This window comes from Trachurus trachurus, assembly GCF_905171665.1.
Source record: "Trachurus trachurus genome assembly, chromosome: 5".
In the NCBI taxonomy this organism is placed as follows: Eukaryota; Metazoa; Chordata; class Actinopteri; order Carangiformes; family Carangidae; genus Trachurus; species Trachurus trachurus.
In genome coordinates, this window is record NC_139896.1 from 21554644 (window position 1) to 21573172 (window position 18529).

Here is an 18529-nt window from a genome sequence, read left to right on the forward strand (position 1 = left end):
GAAATATATTGATGACATTTTTAACCTTGAATGTTTCCTCTTTATAAAATGTTATAGCAGCACACAACCTTTCACAAAATGAGTCACTAACTTTGATCAAGTCTCAAAGTTCTGATGTAGAGAAAAAAAGACATGTAACGGCTCCTGCCGTCAACTTTTGTATTTAATTAAATCCTTAAACATTTATCTTACAAATTAAGACCAACGTAAACACACAAAGTTCACATTCTCCAGTATATAACATATTGTAAAAAATAAAATTACATTAACAAAATCAGTTTAAAAGAACTGTTTTACTTTTTTTTTTTTAAACAATAACCCACATTCCTGACAGTCAGCTCATGTGCTATATACAACATCATAATGTACATTACTCAGATGAACGTGAGCCGATAATAAATCAACGTCTGCAAACTGTCTGGCTGATTCAGCTTCGTAGTAATGACAATGAAAACAATGACAAGAACAACACTGCCAACTGGAATGAGCAGTAAACAAAAACATACACTGAATGAGAATGCGTTTATCAAAACAATTGACCACTGTCAATTAGTATTGCCCAAGTCACAACAGCAAGAGTCATTTTTCGTATTTAAAGAGCCCCTGTACAGTACAAACAACTACAAGGAAACACATACAGATCATATAATTCTATTGTTTCTCATTAACAGCTTATATACAAATCTAAAAATGCTGTTAGTTGTAAAAAATGTGCAGCATGAGGCAGGAAGCCTTGTAATGAACAACTTTATGCATTAAAGAAACTATTTCGTTAAACAGTACTGTAGGATGCACATGCAGATTCTTTAAAAAGACGACATATTCGCCTGCATGGCCTCAAACGCACCAGAGCCCTTCAGTTTCTACATTTACATCTAATGTCAGGAAAGTTGTCGTGCTTCTTCTGCTTCTATTTACAACGAGGTTCTTTCCCTCCGACGAACAAAGGCGTGTGTACCTTAATCAATCAATTAACACTTGTTTTAAGCCACTGCAAATATTCCTGTTGAGTCTAAAGTATGATTGTAACCATTAAGGCAGAATAATCAAGGCACAAGTTGTTGGATGTTATAATGCAGGAGTGTTAACAGAATTATGTAAGGAAAAAAACATGGAAGGAAGAAGAATCAGGAAGCTTTTATGATTTTTAGGGCTTCGTTAAATCAGTGTCTATACACAAATGAACAGATTCCTATGGGTTAGTGTACAAAAATAGAGGCCGAATTCCCAGCTTGAATTATTGTCCCAGTCTGACACTACGCACTTTAAAGTCACTTTGCATGAAAGCATCTGCAAAACTAGTATTGTGTGACCATACTGTGGGTGTCATGGTAACCAGAGGTGTTGCAAATTCAGCCAGGACTGGAAATCTTATGGATTCCACCTTTTGGATGATGATGTGTTCAGAGGCTTCCACTGATTTAGTTATTTTCAAATATGATCAATCAGGTCAGATTTGGTTTATGAAAAAACCTTTGACGCCGACTTGTTGTAGTGACGACTCAGTGGGGTCTCGGTGGCTCACCCGGTGGAGCGTGTCCAACCTGTGCTGCACACCATCCCCTCCCACATTCTCCTGCTTCTCTCTATGATTATCACAAGGCCATAAAAGACCCAACAAAGTAACTCTGACATTATGATTTAGAGAGAAACAGTATAGATAAACTGACGGTTTTCACATATTGACATGTGTTGTATTATTTTTTGTAAAGTGAAGCAAAACCTCACTATGAGTCTCCACCCTCTGTGCAGACAGTGCAGGATCCTGGGAGCCAACACGGCTGTAATGGCTTCATCTGAACTGTGGAAGAAGACAGAGGGCCGACATATCAGCTGTGGCTCAGGAGGTAGAGCGGCTCGTCCCCTTATTAGAACCTCGGCGGTTCGATCCCCATCACCTGTGGTCCACGTGCTGATGTGGTAAGAAATACCATGGGATTGTGGAAAGTCGTAGGTTAATTGGAGCTCTTGAGCTCGAAGCGGCTGTAAACCTGCTTGGATTTCATCTTGTTGTATTGATTCACCAGGTCCAGTTTGCTGTGGCCCAGTGTCATTCGCTTCTGGTCATGCCGGCTCAGCACCGCGCCTGGGGAGGGCGGGGGAGGTGGGCTCTGCTGGCTCTCTGGCTCGTTTTGAGACAAGTCTTGCCCCCCCCAGAACGAGGTGTGAGGGGACTGGGACCTTAGTCCTCCTCCTCCTCCTCCTCCTCCTCCTCTGTAGATGTCTTTGTCTTTGGGCAGGAAGCGGTCAGACAGCTTGTTGAGGAACTGGTTGGAGGAAGTCCGCTGCTTGGGGGTGAGCTTGCTGTCATTGACCGGGGAGGGGGTCTGGGTCTTGGGGTTCAGATTTGAGTTGGGGGTGCTATGGAACAGGTTCACTTTGTGGTCATACAGGCCCAACGCCTGGAACTTAGAAGGAACGCCACCGATGTTGGACCTCATGATGTCCCCTGGGTTGGTCTTGGTCCACTCGATGCACGCTGACTGACCATATGGTGGCGGCGGTCGGTCGGGAATCACAATGTGATTGGCCACTCCATTGGCAGAAACCCGCGATCCTGGTGTCGGGGTGTCTCCGCCTCCACCTCTCCGCTCAGGGCTGAGATGAGAGTTGTTGCTGGTCTCCTTCTTGTCGTGGCTTTGCGTGACCTTGTAGACGTTGTTAGTAGTCATCCCGGGGGCGGCCTTCACGCTGGAGACGCTGTTACTTGATTGGCTGCTGGAGTTTTCGGAGCAGCCTCTGTCCCTCTGCCTGCTGGACAAGGTGAAAAAATATTCAGAAAGTGAAATAATATTTTAGCTGAAAATTTGAAAAAAAAAAAGTATTTTAGTAACTCATGTGTGGCTCGTACCTATCAGAGATTAGATCTAGCCCCAGCCCTGGGCCGAGCCCCATGCCCATGCCCATGCCAATGCCGGGGGCCATCATGGCCTGGTAGGAGGGGAGGTAGGGCATCCCCTCCTCCTCGGGGTTGTAGAAGCCGTCAATGATTTGCGAGTCGGCGTACAGACATCGAAACTCCCGGTCAAAGCTGTCGGTGATGCGCCCAGAGAAATGCATCACCATGTTGCTGTGCACCTGAGACGACAGCCAGGTGAAACTGGAGAGGAGGGGAGGAAGAGGAGGGGGGAGAGAGGGGGCAGAAACAATGTTAGCAGGAGATGTCAGGTCCTCAACATGGAGTTTGAATATATTACAATAAACAATATTAAATGCACTCAACTACAAAATCTATTATTCGTATTTATTGAAGTGTATTTTATTCTTTAAAGGAAAACTCTGTTGAAGACTACTTTTTTTATGCTGTATGTGCTGTTTCTTCTTTTACTGACTCTCCATCTATCTATATTTATGGTGCTTAGGGACCAGAAAATGAGGCTCAGACTTCACACATGAGTTGTGTTTGTGCAAATGAACTCTTCCAGCTCCAGCTGATAAAACTGCAGATCCGCCTCAGCTACTTCCTGGACACTGGGTGAGTCACTGTGACTGTGAGTCATGAGCTTATCACGAGTGGCAGGAAAAAAAACTGTGATGGCTGAACAGAGGACAAAAAGGGTCAGAGGTCCAGGTCCAGTGACTGAGAGGTGTCACCCAGCAGGTCTGAGAACAGGCAACCATATGTTCTCCATTGAAATGAAGGAGGAGGAAATCACCAGGAATCATCGATTGATCAATCAATCCAACTTAGTATGTATAGCACATTTCACACAAGCTCTAAAAACAATAAAAACCCCTTATAAAAAAACTCCACCCCTGTCAACTTCACACCCACAGAACAACTACAACAATAGACATAAGACAATAATAGTGAAGAAACACTGAAGAGTAGGTAGAGAAGGTAAGGAATGGTTAAAACTCAAAACAGAGGAGTTGTAATTCAAAGAGTAAAACCAAAAATAAATGGTAGATATTGAAAATGAGATGAAAAATTAAGATAGTAAAGATAAAATAAATTATCTCACTGATTAAAACACATTTTAAGTCCGATTTGGTTTCCATGGTTATCAGAATCAGAATCTGATCCGATACCAATACTGTATATGCGATGCAGAAATTTGTTTTCATAAATATTTGGTTTGCAAAGAACAACCGGTAAGTAGAGAAACTTGTTTTGACTTGACAGTGTAACAGATGAAGCTACACTCATGCCAGAGCGCGAGAGCCTCCACTCAGCAGCTGTTTTCTACTTCTCTGCCTTGTGTCACAAACACACCTATTGTTGCCTGTTTCTGTTAGTCTGTTATTTATTGAGAGGACACTTCTCTCCTCCTCTTCATGAAAGCTGTGTGTGTAAAAGTGGTTGTTGTGTAGATGCTACGTGTGGATTAGAGCCACACTCCTTCCTCTGAATGTGGAGGCTGAGTGTCTGGGAGTCCCTGAACAACAGCAGCAGCAGAAGAGATGCCGAGGAACCTGCCGGGCGGCTCGGCTCCGTCATAAATCAGTCAGAGCTCAGATGTGTTGGCTAAGTTTACCTAGTAAGACATCTCTGGTATGTTCTGAACAGGAGGAACCAAACACAACACACCTCCATACAAACCCAATACGTCAGTACCTTGTTTTCAGCATGTGTTTAGGAACGCTCCATTAACTTTACCACGGAACTGTGGGTCATATTTTCCGTGAAAGGGCAATAATGCTGAGATAAGATCAGTGAGACTCTAATCTCTCTCTGTTTCCTGGAAAATATAATATACCTATATGATATAATTATATAGGGTAATACATATACTGTAACAACGCTTAGTTTTTGGTTCTTTTTATAGACAAACATCTGACATCTGGTGACAGTTCTGAGGAAGGCAGAAGACACACGCCAAAACTAGACAGCAAGGTAAAGAAACCTTCTTTGTAAAAAAGAACCAAAAACTAAGTATTCAGTAGACATAATGAACTTTTACAATAACAACACATTTAACAATTTATTTTTGTAGTTGGAGATTTGTTGAGAAAACAACTAGAAAGATATAATATAATATTTATTTTAATTGCAATGGATGGAAGTGAGATAAAGATAAGAAAACTAAATACAAGGTTGAAAAAAGAACACATTTTTCTTATTCTTTAAAAAGTTCCTGTTGTTATCATACATATGTTTTAAAAAGAATACACACTTTCATACATCACGGAAACTCAAATATAAAATGTCTTAATCTAACGTAGTTTCCACTAAAATTTTTGGGAAAATAAAATCTAATTCAAAACATGATTTGTTTTTAAAAATGAACAGTTCAACTGATGTTAATTTTTTAGAAAGGTTATTTTGGAGGAAGAAATTAGTTTTTTTTCTGCCGTCTCCATCCATGTCCGTATTTGTTTTGATTTTTCCCTTTTTTACTCTTCTTTTAAAGTAGTTTTTGGGCTTTTGTGCCTTTGATTGATAGTATAGCCACAGAGAGACAGGATAGGGAGGCAACGAGGGGAAATGACATGCAGCGAAGGGCCGCCGGGGGCCCGGCTGCAGCGAGGACTGTAGCCTCTGTATATGGGGCGCCTGCTCTGCAACCACTAAACAATGGTGGTAGTTCTACTATACTACTACTCTATTTAACCATTTATTTATCCACTAATTATACACAGTTGACCATAAAGGTGGAATTATTTTGTTTTCAGACATTCCTCTTTTTTACAAACTTTAATTGTGGTTTAAATTTCACAGTGATATGTTTGGAAGAGATTCATCAATAACGTTTTAAGAAAATATACACTTTATCAAGAATAAATCACATTGTCACAATCTTTTTATGAGAAGAGGAAAAAAATATATATTTTAGTCCAACTTTATGGGCAACAGTGTATAAACTACATTACAGCTCTGTTCTCTGTGGTCTCTGTAATAAACTCAGGTCTTGACCTCACCCTGTAAAGAACCTTGTATTATGAACTGGTACTGTACAAATAAAATTAATTTAATCTCTCTTTCCCTGTGCCGGATCACCTGTCTGTATCTCGACAGTAACGCTGACTCAGGTAACACACTGACTACAGATAAGACTCCACATCAAATAACTTAAACTATCACTTTAACAGGTTAGAGCAGTTGTTATCTCCATATCACTGAATCAGCATTTATCATTTGCTTCTGGCTCTAAGGAACGGATTCGGGCGCTGCCCCGGTATCAAAGGGCGACCAGGTGTTTTACAGGTGTGATATCGCCGGATGTGGAAGGGGAAGGAGAGAGCGGTGAGGGAGGGTGGAGGGAGGGTGGAGCGCAATGAAGCGATAAAACAACATTTCCCTCGCCTTAGCTGTTGACAGCTCGTCAGACCTCGCCCTTCATTCCACAGTCAGAGCTTGGCCCCGCCCACATTCCCGACCTGACTTCACCTGTCCAGTTAACCACCACACACGCACCTGCCACCACACTTTAATCCAGGGATCAAAACTGCCCCGATCCTCTGTCAACTCTGAAAACCATCCCAATGTTCAGCGCCTGAATGCAACACGATGAGGAAGGAGAGCAGGAAACGACAGGAAGTGATCAACAACAACAAACAGGGCAGGTGAATGAAGCTGGTGACACACCTGAATCAGGCAATACCACACACGGATGAATGAACGGGCGATTGCAAAAATCTGTCCTGTCAAACAAACACCTGACTCATGAATCATGAATGTGATCAGAAATGTGGAAAGCCAGTCGGTGCAGACATCAGTCAGGAAATGAGACTGACTTTAATTTCTTGAGCTGTGGAGCTCCAGCAAACCACTGGATCTGCACAGGCTTAGCTAAAGTTGACCCCTGACCTCCCTGGAGAGGACGAGAGGAGCGAAACGTCTCTGATGGTTTGAGCTGCTTCCTGTGTCCAACTTTCATCCTGCCTCCACCAGTGCTTCCTCTGCTGGGTTTGTACAGAATATGATCAAGACGAAATGAGTTAAACAGATGAAACTGAAAAAAAGGATGAAGAAGTGGTCCAAATGTAACTGAGTAAAAAGCTGTGGCACTTTATTGTGCCTTACATTCATACTGTTTCATCTGTTTGCCTATGATAAAAGGACGTTTGTCAGTTTTGTTCTGATGACGTGTATGTATGTGTGTGTGCTACCTCCTCGAACAAAAACAAAAAGGTGGAGCAAATGGAAAATATGATGCTTTAATAAAGCTCTCTGGTTTTACTGAGAGAGTTACAACAGGAAACACACACGGTATTTTTATCAACATGCTCTGACAGTAAGTCGTTCAAATCCCCTGAGTTTTACAACACTGTAACAACCCAAGAGCAAAACAAAATGGAGCTAAGCCCAGGGTGAATGACAACAGTTGTTTTGCAGTTCAATTAAAGTTGTAACAGTTTTAGTCGACTGACAAACTCTTCTGATGATCGATCATAAGTTTTTGTCCATCTATAAGAAACAATTCCACAAACCTTTCGCTAGAACCTTTGATGCTTTTATTTGTCATATGTATATGACAGCAACATGAAGGGGGAGCATTTTGGTGCAGTAGTTAACACTGTCGCCTTACAGCAAGTAAGCAACAGTTAGGTTTGGTTCTAGCAGATAATTATGTTATATATGGCTGTGTGTGGATGTTGTGTGTATATTGTGTGTGTGTGTGATGACTCCTCGGCCTCAAGTTCACATCAATGTGGTTGTAATTACATAATTATAGGTCTTACTCTGGCATTTTCTCAAATGCAGCTCGTTGCTAGTGTCTTTACTGCACAACACAAGCTTTTTCACACAACTTCTGCACGCATGCACGCGCACACACACACACTGACATTTGCAAACTCATCCTGGCTGCTGAGCTCAGGCAGTTGGTCGACTTATCAGGACGATGCAAAGTAAATGTCAAACACTGAGCGCTGCCGCGTGTCAGTCGGCGCCTATTAATGTGTGTGTGATCACTGTTTGCTCACTTCAGCAGCTTGAATGTGTCTTTGTCTGTATGTGTGCTTTCATATACACACACAGTAAAGTTGTGTGGAACTTCTGCTGCATCATGACGACAGACAGACACCTGCAGGTACATGTCACGTCACAAGCCTTGAAAAAAATGCATCTCTTAATAAATGTATATTATTTACACTTGTCCCAGGTAGCTAGCTCAATAACAAGTGTTGAATCTCTATTATAAACTCACTTTTGTAAAAAGGCCTTTTTAACCCGTTAGGCAACTAGTTGGTGCAACTATTTCACATTTTATTTTGGCTTTATTCATGCTTTTTGTCTATATTTATTTTATTTTATCTGCACACAAATCCTGTAACTAGTAACTACTTATGAAATATTTATAATGGAAAGAATCAGCCTGTGCATATTCTCATTTGTCCAGGTCATAGTTTCTCAAAGGAATTTTAAATCGAAAGCAACTGGACTTGGTTATTCGTCTAGGAAGATGTTTCATCTCTCATCCAAGAGGCTTCAACAATGGATGAGAGATGAAACATCTTCCTAGACAAATAACCAAGTCCAGTTGCTTTCGATTTAAAATTATTTTGAGAATGGAAAGAATCGCTTTCTCCATGAGGCTTTAGGGATCCAGATTTGAGGATCCCTGGAAGTAACAGTTAAGTTCATTTATTAATAGTTTTTTGTCTCTACAGGACACACAGAGGAGTTAGTGAGGGGTTAGGTTCATGATGAAAATGTGTGCATCTGTGTGTCTGTTTTCTGTCCTCACCTGTACGACCCTGCTATGACCTCTTCACAGTCGATGATCATGAACTTCTCCAGCACCTGACCGGTGAATTTCTTCCCGCTCTTGGTGCAGTAGGTGTCGCCACACACGCTGCGAATACGCATGCTCTGCATGGAAACACACAGACACTGTTAGAAACCTGTGAGCTCATGGAAGAAAGGGGGAATGGAGGGAAATTAGAAAATCAGGAAGTGGTTCTGTGATGTGATTATGTTCTTTAGTGTTCTTTAATGTGGTTATAAATCAGCTCTACGTTCTATATAAATTCTCTGAAAGTATCAAACTGTCTGTCCACAGATAAAAAGCACACAGTCTGTATTCAGAACCTGAGCCTTAAAAGCAGCCGTCAAGCATCCTGTAACTCTGTGATGTCACAACAAAGCAACACTTTGCAGGGTTTGGTTTCAGAGAGAGGCTCAGAGCCTCCTCTCTTCTGATTGGCTGACACTGACCTGTTGTTAACCAGAGAGAGGAGTCATAAAACTACACTGAGGTGGTTTCCATATTTTCTCATGGCCCAAGCGTCCAAAATGTACCTTTTACTATGGTAGATTTACGAGGTGTATGTATGTGCTATGCTGTGGGATATGTGCAATATGTGTTATGTTATGGGATATGTGCAATGCTGTTAATGTCTTGTGTTTGCTGGGTTGGCAAGGCTGAGGTGTATGTTTTTTGTCATTTTGGCCATCAAGGCATTTATGGCGCAGCTACAGAGTCCAAGACAAATTTCCCTGAACGGGACAATAAAATTTATCATATCGTAAAATCTGGAGTTTTAAAATCTACTAATGACAAATCAGACTCTATAGTTATAAGACGCTCATTTCCTTCTACCTATTTTGCTGTGTCTATTGTGAGATGGTTGAACAAACAGGAAGTGGTGATGTAACTGCTGTATTTTCAGGTTGAAACACTCTGCAGGGCCAAGGGAGAAAAACACCAGACAGAGTGAGAGCAGCTTAATGAGGACGAACTGAGTGTGTCCTCATTAACATGGACTGAGTCTCATTAGCAGATGCAAACCAGAGTTTTACTCTGAGTTAAAACAGCAGCTGCTGCAGAGCTGCACTGGGATTAAAAATAAAAATGTCTTCTTTTTCACATTCCCTCGTCGACGGAGCTGTGTGTATGTGTGTCCTTTTAAGCTGTAGGGGAAGTGTGAAAACTGGGAGTGAGTCTGGGATTGTGCTTACACTCAGGTGTGAGTTCTGGATGTCGAGGACAGAGCACATCTCAGTGAAGTAGCTCAGGTGCTTCTCGTCCAGCAGGATGTAGACGGGGATCCGGCGCTTGTTGGACGCCTCCATCAGGTCACAGAGCAGGTCCACGTCCGTGAACATGTCCATCACCACAGCAATCACCTGCAGCAAATATTGTTATTATTATTATTATTATTATTATTATTATTATTATTATTATTATTATTATTATTATTATTATTATTATTATTATTATTATTATCATCATCATCATCATCATCATTACTACTGTGTGAGAAATCTCAGGGATATTTTATTCAAATGATCCAAACTCACTAGTGAAGGCACAAATTTACAAATCACCAAAGAGCAACTGACACAGATTAAATGATAGAGAATGAGTCAGAATAAAAAACAGGAAAGATTTAAAATGTGGGTTAAAAACAATTACCGGTATGTGATTAAAGCAGAAGTAAGCGATATTTTTGTGTTAATATAAGTCTTAAATAGTTATATCTTCCGACAGCAATCACTTACATAGAGTGTTTGGACCGAAACACGGGTCTGTCAGTCCCTCTGCTCTGCTCTGAGCCGAGGAGAAAACTTTTCTCGTATCCTACAATTTTTATCCAATGAGGAGAGAGAACGGCATGAAGGGCTGTGTGTGCAGCCAAGGGATGCGCGTGAATGTGCGACGTAGGGACGAGGACTGTTATGGTGCGTTCAAGGCAGCCCGTAACTCGTGTTTTTCCGACCTGTGAAGTCGTACCAGTTCGATCTGGTACGAGTTCACGGGTCGGAAGTTACGAGTGGCCGTTATAGTGCACTTTCACAGGTAAAACAGGTGGGAAAAACACGAGTGGGTTGCCTGGAACGCTACAAAGTCTTAAGTCGTGACTTGAAGCTGTAATTTACGGTTTCAAAAGCCGGCCTGGAACGCAGCATTAGCCAAAACGACCGGATCGCTTACTTCTGCTTTAATTAGTTTATTGACAGAAAACTCATCTGCAAAAACTCTGATAACTGAATGACTCTCATTAGGCAGAACTGTTGAATTATCTGCTCCCACCGCCTTGAAGAGGATGACGAGTTGTTCTTCATTGTGGTCGACTGAACATTTTAGTTTTGAACTGATATTTATAAAAACAACGTTTTTGAAGGGATCAGCCCTGATTGTATGTTTTTTGTTTTTTTTAATTACACTAAATAACATGTCTGCTTTGGAACCTCCCATACAAACATAAATGTATTTTTGAAATAGAAAATTAGCCCAACTGGTCTGCTTTTGTTGTTGACAACAGAAGAAGATTCATTACATGAAATTTCAACTCTGAATCTTCAAAACAAAAGATAATCATAGCTTCAAAAACGGCAAGTGCTTTGTAGCATGCATGTTCACTGAGTCCTCTGAGTTTAACAGTTTGACATTACAGCTAGATTTACCTGCTCCAGGGGCCTGGGGCAAAACAAACAAAAAAATAAATTCATTGAAATGCCTCTTGGTTAGTTCACACAAACAACAAACAGCAGTATTATTTGACCCAGAGACCCAGAAACCAACTTCTGCTTTATGTGAGTCAGTTTATATGTAAATAATTAGTCAATACAGAAAAACATCAACCTAATAAAAACTACATGCAGATGGAATAAGAGCCAAACACGAAGCTTCTCCAAGGTCAGACATCCAGAATTAACTAATTAAATTACTTAGATTTTCATTTAGGTTATATTTAATTAATTGTTTTTAATCATATGTTATTACATTACTGAATTTTATGAGGCAGGTATGTGTGGTTATATGAACTTAGTCCGTGTTTCAGCTAGAGGTGTTTCTGCCACCAAACAGCCTTTCAAACTTTTATTCATCAACAAAAAGTGCACAATTAGGCAAAGCAGAGAAATGAGGAATTAAGGTCATACTCTGCACCAAAGACTGTACACAACTGCAAAGAAGCGCTAAAATGTATTATGGGTTCTTTTTTTCTTTCCCCTCACATTTTTTTTCCCTCTAAATTTGTGGCTAAACTTGGTGGTTCAGATTTTTTTTTAATTTAAACTCTTGTTTTTTGTCAACCAAAGACAATATCATGCATGTTTCCAAAACCGTGGCTTTTTTGGCCCCTGAACATCTCACTTTACAATCACACTCTATATACATTAAAAAGAGCATTCCATATGGTGGGTGTCATTCAACATTAATGTATTCACACACATGAGGAATGTGTGTGTATGCTGAGAACAAACCCGCAAACCTGTACGCAGATACCATTTTGGCAATGCAAATGAATAACATACCGTAGTTCAAATGACCGAGGACACTTCACGCACTCATTTATCACCCGTCAGTGATGAATGTCACTGTCAACGCACCAGGGAAAACACGCACAACCACACTATTTTATATAATCATGGCGACAGTGCAGAAAATAGACACGAGTTATGTAATAGAAAAGTGACTACAGCTCTTCATTAAAACAAGTTGAACTTGTGAGTGAGAATGGCAGTGAGTTGAGTGAGCCCAGCTCGGCGGCGACTGACACCTGATGACCTCACTTAGAGACAAGTCATTTGATCTGAAACCTGCTGACTCTGCACAAACCTGTGAGAAAGAGGTCAGTGTCACCGCCATGTCTCAGAGAACTCGTTGTGTTTCTACATCTGATGCAGGTTCAGGTTCCTGTTTTTATGTCTACGAGCAATAGACCCAGTGATCGTGTATATAAAGTGAGTCTAACAATAAACACACGAAGAAGGAGGAAGATCCTGTGGAGACGTGTGACTCATCTGCAACATGTGTCCATAAACCAGCTGTTCTCTATTGACTGTTGGATGATGACCTGAGCTATTAAAGACCATAACTATAAATGTTAAACGTTACAACCTCATGTTTTACATAAAAGTGATAACTAGTCAATGAGAGATCAGCTGAAGTTAACGATTATATATTACGGTAGTTTAGTGGGTGTCAGTGAAGGCATCAAGACAACTAGGCACAAAGCAAAGAGAAAAAGACTGACAACAACTGACTTAGAGACACAAAACAACCACAAGGAGAAATGTGATGATGAGACATAATGTGACTAAAATGAGAGAAAACAACCACCAACAGACAAAAAGTAAACAGAACAGCAAAAGAGGAGCAGAACAACTAAAACAAAATTCATACAACCACATAAAAGACACAAAACAGCAACGAAGAGACAATATGCAAGTAAAAAATTTAAAATAATACACAAAACAACAACACAGAGACAAAACACAACTAAACTGAGACAAAAACAACCAGAAGAAGGAGCAGCGAGTTCTTCGACATGTTTATCAGGAAATAGTCTCCACTTTCATATTTGTATTCATGAATAATGACTCAGCTCCTGCAAGCAGTTTAAGAATCACAGTGTGTGTGTCTTATATGGTGTAGCTACATAAAAGGTATTGGACTTAAAAAACGAAGGACTTTAAGCAAAACTTTAACTATTGGATTCAAAATCTTACTTTTATAAATAACCTACTATTACAGTATTGATCATTATCATGACATAACTGATTTCAAAATATTTATTTTTAACAAAATTGAACTCGTTATCTTTGCATCACCTGTGACAAGTTAAAGTAGACTAAATCTACCACCTTTATGCACAGTGCATCTGGTGGGTGGTGTGTGTGTGTGTGTGTGTGTGTGTGTGTGTGGACCCCCCTGCTGCCCCCATGACAACCGGGTTAACAACAGACTGACCTCTGATTAATTTATGGATTAGCGTTTATTTAAGTGCCCTGCACTATAAACAGTAATGAGGTCAACCAGAGTTGGCTTTAAGGAGATTAAATGGGAAATGTTAGATAATTATTACATTAGGTAATCGCTTTAGAAATTAAATTTGAATTAGTAAAACCTATTTTCACTGACAGGCCTATGTGTAGCCTATAATGTGAAATGTAATTTTCTAGATTAATCTATTCCTCTGGCAAAACTTTGCACTTAAAAAACTTTTCTTGGTTGTTGAGTTAAACTGTGGGGTCTCTTACCTTCTTGGCCTTATTGATCAGGGATCTGATCAGGTCTTTGACATTGTGGGACTTGTCTCTCTGGAAGTAGATCTGCGTCTCCGACGGTCCGTATCTAACTGGAGAGTCCGGCCAGCCGAGCTCCAGCAGCGGCGGCTCCTCGTCGGACATCATGGGGAAGTACGTCCCGGAGGTGAGCTCGGACACGGCGTCTCCGTCCCCGAAGTCCCGGTCGTTGGGGCCGGAGCCGTTGCTCTCGGAGCCGCCGCTCTTGGCCGCGTTCTGGGTGATGTAGCGGATCTCCAGCGGGGACAGAAAGTTGAGCTCCCGCTCCTCGGACAGCACCCTGCGGTACTCCTTCTCCCCGTGCTCCAGCAGGGCGTCCGTGGCCAGCCGGGCCGCCTCGTTGTGGCTCAGCTCCAGCGCGGAGCCGTGGCGCCAGGGGGACTTCACCTCCTCCAGCCGGGCGGCGAGCTTGCCCAGCGGCTTCCTGCCGTTGGAGCTCGGCCGCAGGCCCTCCGAGCTGATCATGGTGCGTGTTGTGTATGCGCGCGCGCGCGTGTGTGTGTGTTTGTGCAGTCAGCAAGTCTGGGATTAATTTAACAGATTCTTAATTAAAAGAATACCCTCACACAGACAGACCCAACAGCCCCCTTAGAGGCCGTGAGTGGATGAACAAACTACTGCTGCGCTGCTGTGGGAACATGGTGAGGAAGAGCCATCAACAGACTCTGGGTCAGACAGCCTGCTGAGGCCGGTGATCGACAACAGATCAATAATCCACCCTCGGGTCACAGCTGCGCGGGAGGCTGCTCAGATCTACTTAAAACTATATGAGAAGACCTGTACTCGCACAAAGTCACCACACACACCCTCACGCACGGATATTTACGGTGTTTTGTCTCGGTAATGATCCAGACGGGAGCAGGTTCCTCTCTGTCCGCCGCGGTTTAATGGTTCTCGCTTCTCTGGTTCCCGTCCGGTCCGACAGGAGCTGCTCTGTCCCTGGAGCCTCCTCCCCCTCCCTGAGTGTATGTGCGACTGAGCGTCTGTGTGTGCGTGTGTGTGTCTCCTGCTCACCTGTTACTACCTGACCTGCCATTGGTTTCTACCGTGGCTCCTCCTCCAACAAAACCCCTCCCTTCCTCCTCCTGCTCCACCTGTCTCTCCGTTGTCAGGCCAACCGGCTCAGGTAGATCAGACATTTCAAAATAAAGCTCCATGAAAGACATGATCAGAGAAGTCTACATTTAGGCTATTTTAGTGTTTCACCTCAACTTCCTTGATAATTTTCACTAGCAATAGCTCTATCAGTTTGTTACTGTTGTATTTGGTCCAATAGAGAGAAAAAAGACAGTCATAAAATTTGCTCCACTTGTTGCATGTTGCTGCATTTAGATGTTTGGGTGATTTATGCAGGTAATGAGTGTGATCTCTATTTACCCCCATACCACTTAATGTGCCTGGGCTCATACTCTTTGTTATCAATGAACCCATCAGGTCTTTACACATAATGAAATCTCATGTTTATGACAGTAATTCAGATAGGAATCTTGTTCATTGCTTTGCAAGATGTTGTTTCCAAGTGTAATAAATCAAATGTCTTATTTTGAAAGGAGCCTAGCTTCCTGTCTTACTCATGCTATCTGAGGTTGTCTTGTCTCCTTATGGAAACATAAAATCATATTTTCTATTGTCTCTGCTCTCTCTGACTGGGCTTTAGATCAATTTATTGAAAATAATTTGTTTGTAGGCTACATGTTGAAAAATTAACAGTGATGGGAAATAGGCCTATAGTAGGCTACTGAAGAAGAAAAAGGGATTGTCCCTTCTTGTCTTTTCTTTTTACTTCTGTCCTCTTATCACTAGGCTACAGACACAAATCAAATATCAATAAGAATCATAATTATCAAGAATAAACTAAAGATAACGTGTTACACTTTTACTCACAGTTTAAACACTGCACAAATTACAGGGAAGTGGTTTCATGCAGTCACTTCTCACATGGTGTGTGACATGGCACCCCCCCCCCCCCCCACCTCCCTGTCTCTGTCCCTGTGGTAATGTGTCGCATGGTCAAGAACCATTTCCTTCTACCATCATCCATGATTAAGATCACGTAATAATACAAAGGATGGTCTCTCTCTCTCTCTCTCTCTCTCTCTCTCACACACACACACACACACACACACACACACACACACAAACACCTCGCTCCATCTGCCACATAGGGATCAAGTAATTACCCAGCACAGAGATTACTGCCTCCACTCCCATAGTTGCTTTGTTGCTCAATAACAACATTAGCTTCTATCAGACTGAAACTCATTATCAAATATCATTATCATTCCCACAGTATTACCAAACCTTTCTATATATTGTTGTTTACATATACATATTCATATATTTACATACTATTTATTGTGTGTATTATTATTATGATTTCTGAGATAGGCCTAATGTGATTCTCAAAATCGAAAGATTTGGTGCAGCCACTCACTGATTCCTTTTTACAAAACAATGATTTATGGCATTCTCACTGGCATGTACCCAAATGGCTTATGCACATACTAAACAACAAGACAGAGCAGCAGGCGGAAAATTCTTTGAAAATTTCAAGTAGCCTAACCACACAGCTATTATTGCTTCACATTTATCATTTACCGTCACTCAGTGGACACTTTGCCAGATGTACTCCAGGAAAAATGAATGGAATTCATCAGTAGTGATCATAGACTGTGGTAGTGATGCTGCCACGCGAACAGAGCAACTGAGCTAAGAGCTAACACGCTAACAGTGACAAAGCCACAAAAACATTATTAAAACTGCATTAAAGTCAGTATTTCTGGAGTGCAGGGAGCAGCAGGCCTGAAGTGAGCAGATCCATCAAAGACCTTTTGAGCTTTTGTTCAACATCCTGGCTTCAGTGTGCAACACGTCGATTCCCCTGCGAGTTCAGCCAACACAATAGACAACAGAGTCGAGGAAGTCACAGCAAAAGGAAAGATTCGCAGCCAAGGTCACTGACTGTTTCAAACTTAAGTTTCGGACAGGCAGAGCAGCTCAGAGCCAACAGGATGCACTGCAGACAGGTTGTTCCCTTGTGTGTTTGTTTTTTCTTTGTCACCTTGATTGTTAAATCACACTGATATTTGAACCTAGGTAAGGATTCAGTGTCACTGCCACGTGGATGTGTCAAATGCAGAATACCAACAATCGGGCTGATTATGAGTGAGCAGTTAAATGAACTGACTGTCAAAGTTAACACAGTATTAATGCCTTAATGCAAAAATAATTTTCAGCGACGTAAACAGCAATTATGTAGAGCCACAACTTGAGCCCGAGTTGGGACACTTCTGCAGTTTACATTTTAGAAAATTCAGCCAAACTACAAACAGACAAAGAAGAGCTTTTCATCTTAACTTAAAAGTGAAACATACAGTAGGCTAAACAGATAGCTAAGCAGCCAAACAATGTTGTGTGAGAATCAAACAACAACCTCATTTTACTCTTATGCATCATAGCCTACTACATCATAATGCTCTACATACAATTAAAGAACATGGTTTTTATTTTGAAGACCTATTCATAGACATTTTTCTAGATGGATGCTCAACTGCTAAGGACCTGTTAGCTTTAGCTTCATCCTTTTAGGTTCAGTGTTAAGGCCCTTACACATGGGATGTGACGAATAAAAGGCACGGAATTTGCGAAATATTCAGTAGCAAATATTTTGGATCAAAACCAAATACCAGTGGTGATGCAAATATGTGGGAGATGCAACAGTTATTATTAACAATTATGAACAATTATGAACACAACAATTATTATGTATGAATGTGGGTGTGTTTGTATGGTTCTTGGCGGGCTGCTGAACATAATTGCCCTCTGGGATTAATAAAGTTGATCAAATCAAATCAAATATTCTTTGCTTCATTGTTGTGGCTAAAACCCACATACACACATCTTGATTGTGGTAGTTGATGATCCGTCACGTATTCAGCACCGGTTTGTTTGTGTTAGCCAAATCTGTTATGCCACTGTCATCTTGTTACCAACTCTAATACATTAATACATCCAAAACAGCAACTCGCTATCTGTTCTCTACTATCTGATCTCATCATCAACATTATCCTTTATTCCGTTGTTTTTGTTATGTGTGTGTCTCTTGTCAAACAAGACAGGGTGGTGAGAGACACAGGTTGTTGATATTGTTGTGATGTCTCCTTTCCATGCAACAAGATTGGTTGATGCGTTTATTCGCTGGGCGAAAACTAAGAAAAATTGACCTGACTCCGGAAAAAATTATGTTATGTTTTCGCTGCGTAACGTTTGAAAAAAAAAAAAAGATGTGTGAAGTACTGCTGAAAAATACATCCCTGGTGTGGCATTTAGTCTTGTGTCAGTTAGCCAGGAGCATAAATTTTAAGAAATGTTTACACTGTACAGGGTTTTTACTTTATCTTTGTTTTACAGATTAACTGAAACATTCAACCTAACAAAATCACCACAGTCTAACTCAACAACCATTTATTATTATTTTAAAATCCAACTCATGGAGCCAACGTCATACAGTTATTATTACACCTGATGAGAATCTATCACTGGCAATAGGACAACAAATAAGAAGCTGCATTATTCTACTACTTCTGTCTGAAATCAAGCACCCATTGC

General features: G+C 41.2%; 1 protein-coding gene across 2 annotated transcripts; it reads right to left on the reverse strand.

Moving 5' to 3' along the window:
• Positions 1 to 152: 152 nt before the first annotated feature.
• fam83c (family with sequence similarity 83 member C) lies at positions 153 to 15104 on the reverse strand. 2 transcript variants are annotated; one of them, XM_083971407.1, is made up of 5 exons: positions 13877 to 15104; positions 9848 to 10015; positions 8634 to 8758; positions 2852 to 3100; positions 153 to 2751 (listed from the first exon to the last, which is right to left on the reverse strand). In XM_083971407.1, the coding sequence occupies exons 1-5, from the start codon at positions 14384 to 14386 to the stop codon at positions 1956 to 1958; spliced, it is 1848 nt and encodes a 615-aa protein (XP_083827533.1). In that variant the 5' UTR covers positions 14387 to 15104; the 3' UTR covers positions 153 to 1955. The 2 variants fall into 2 exon arrangements, with proteins under 2 accessions (XP_083827533.1, XP_083827532.1); XM_083971406.1 differs by having other exon boundaries at positions 153 to 2754.
• Between the last annotated feature and the right edge of the window lie 3425 nt (positions 15105 to 18529).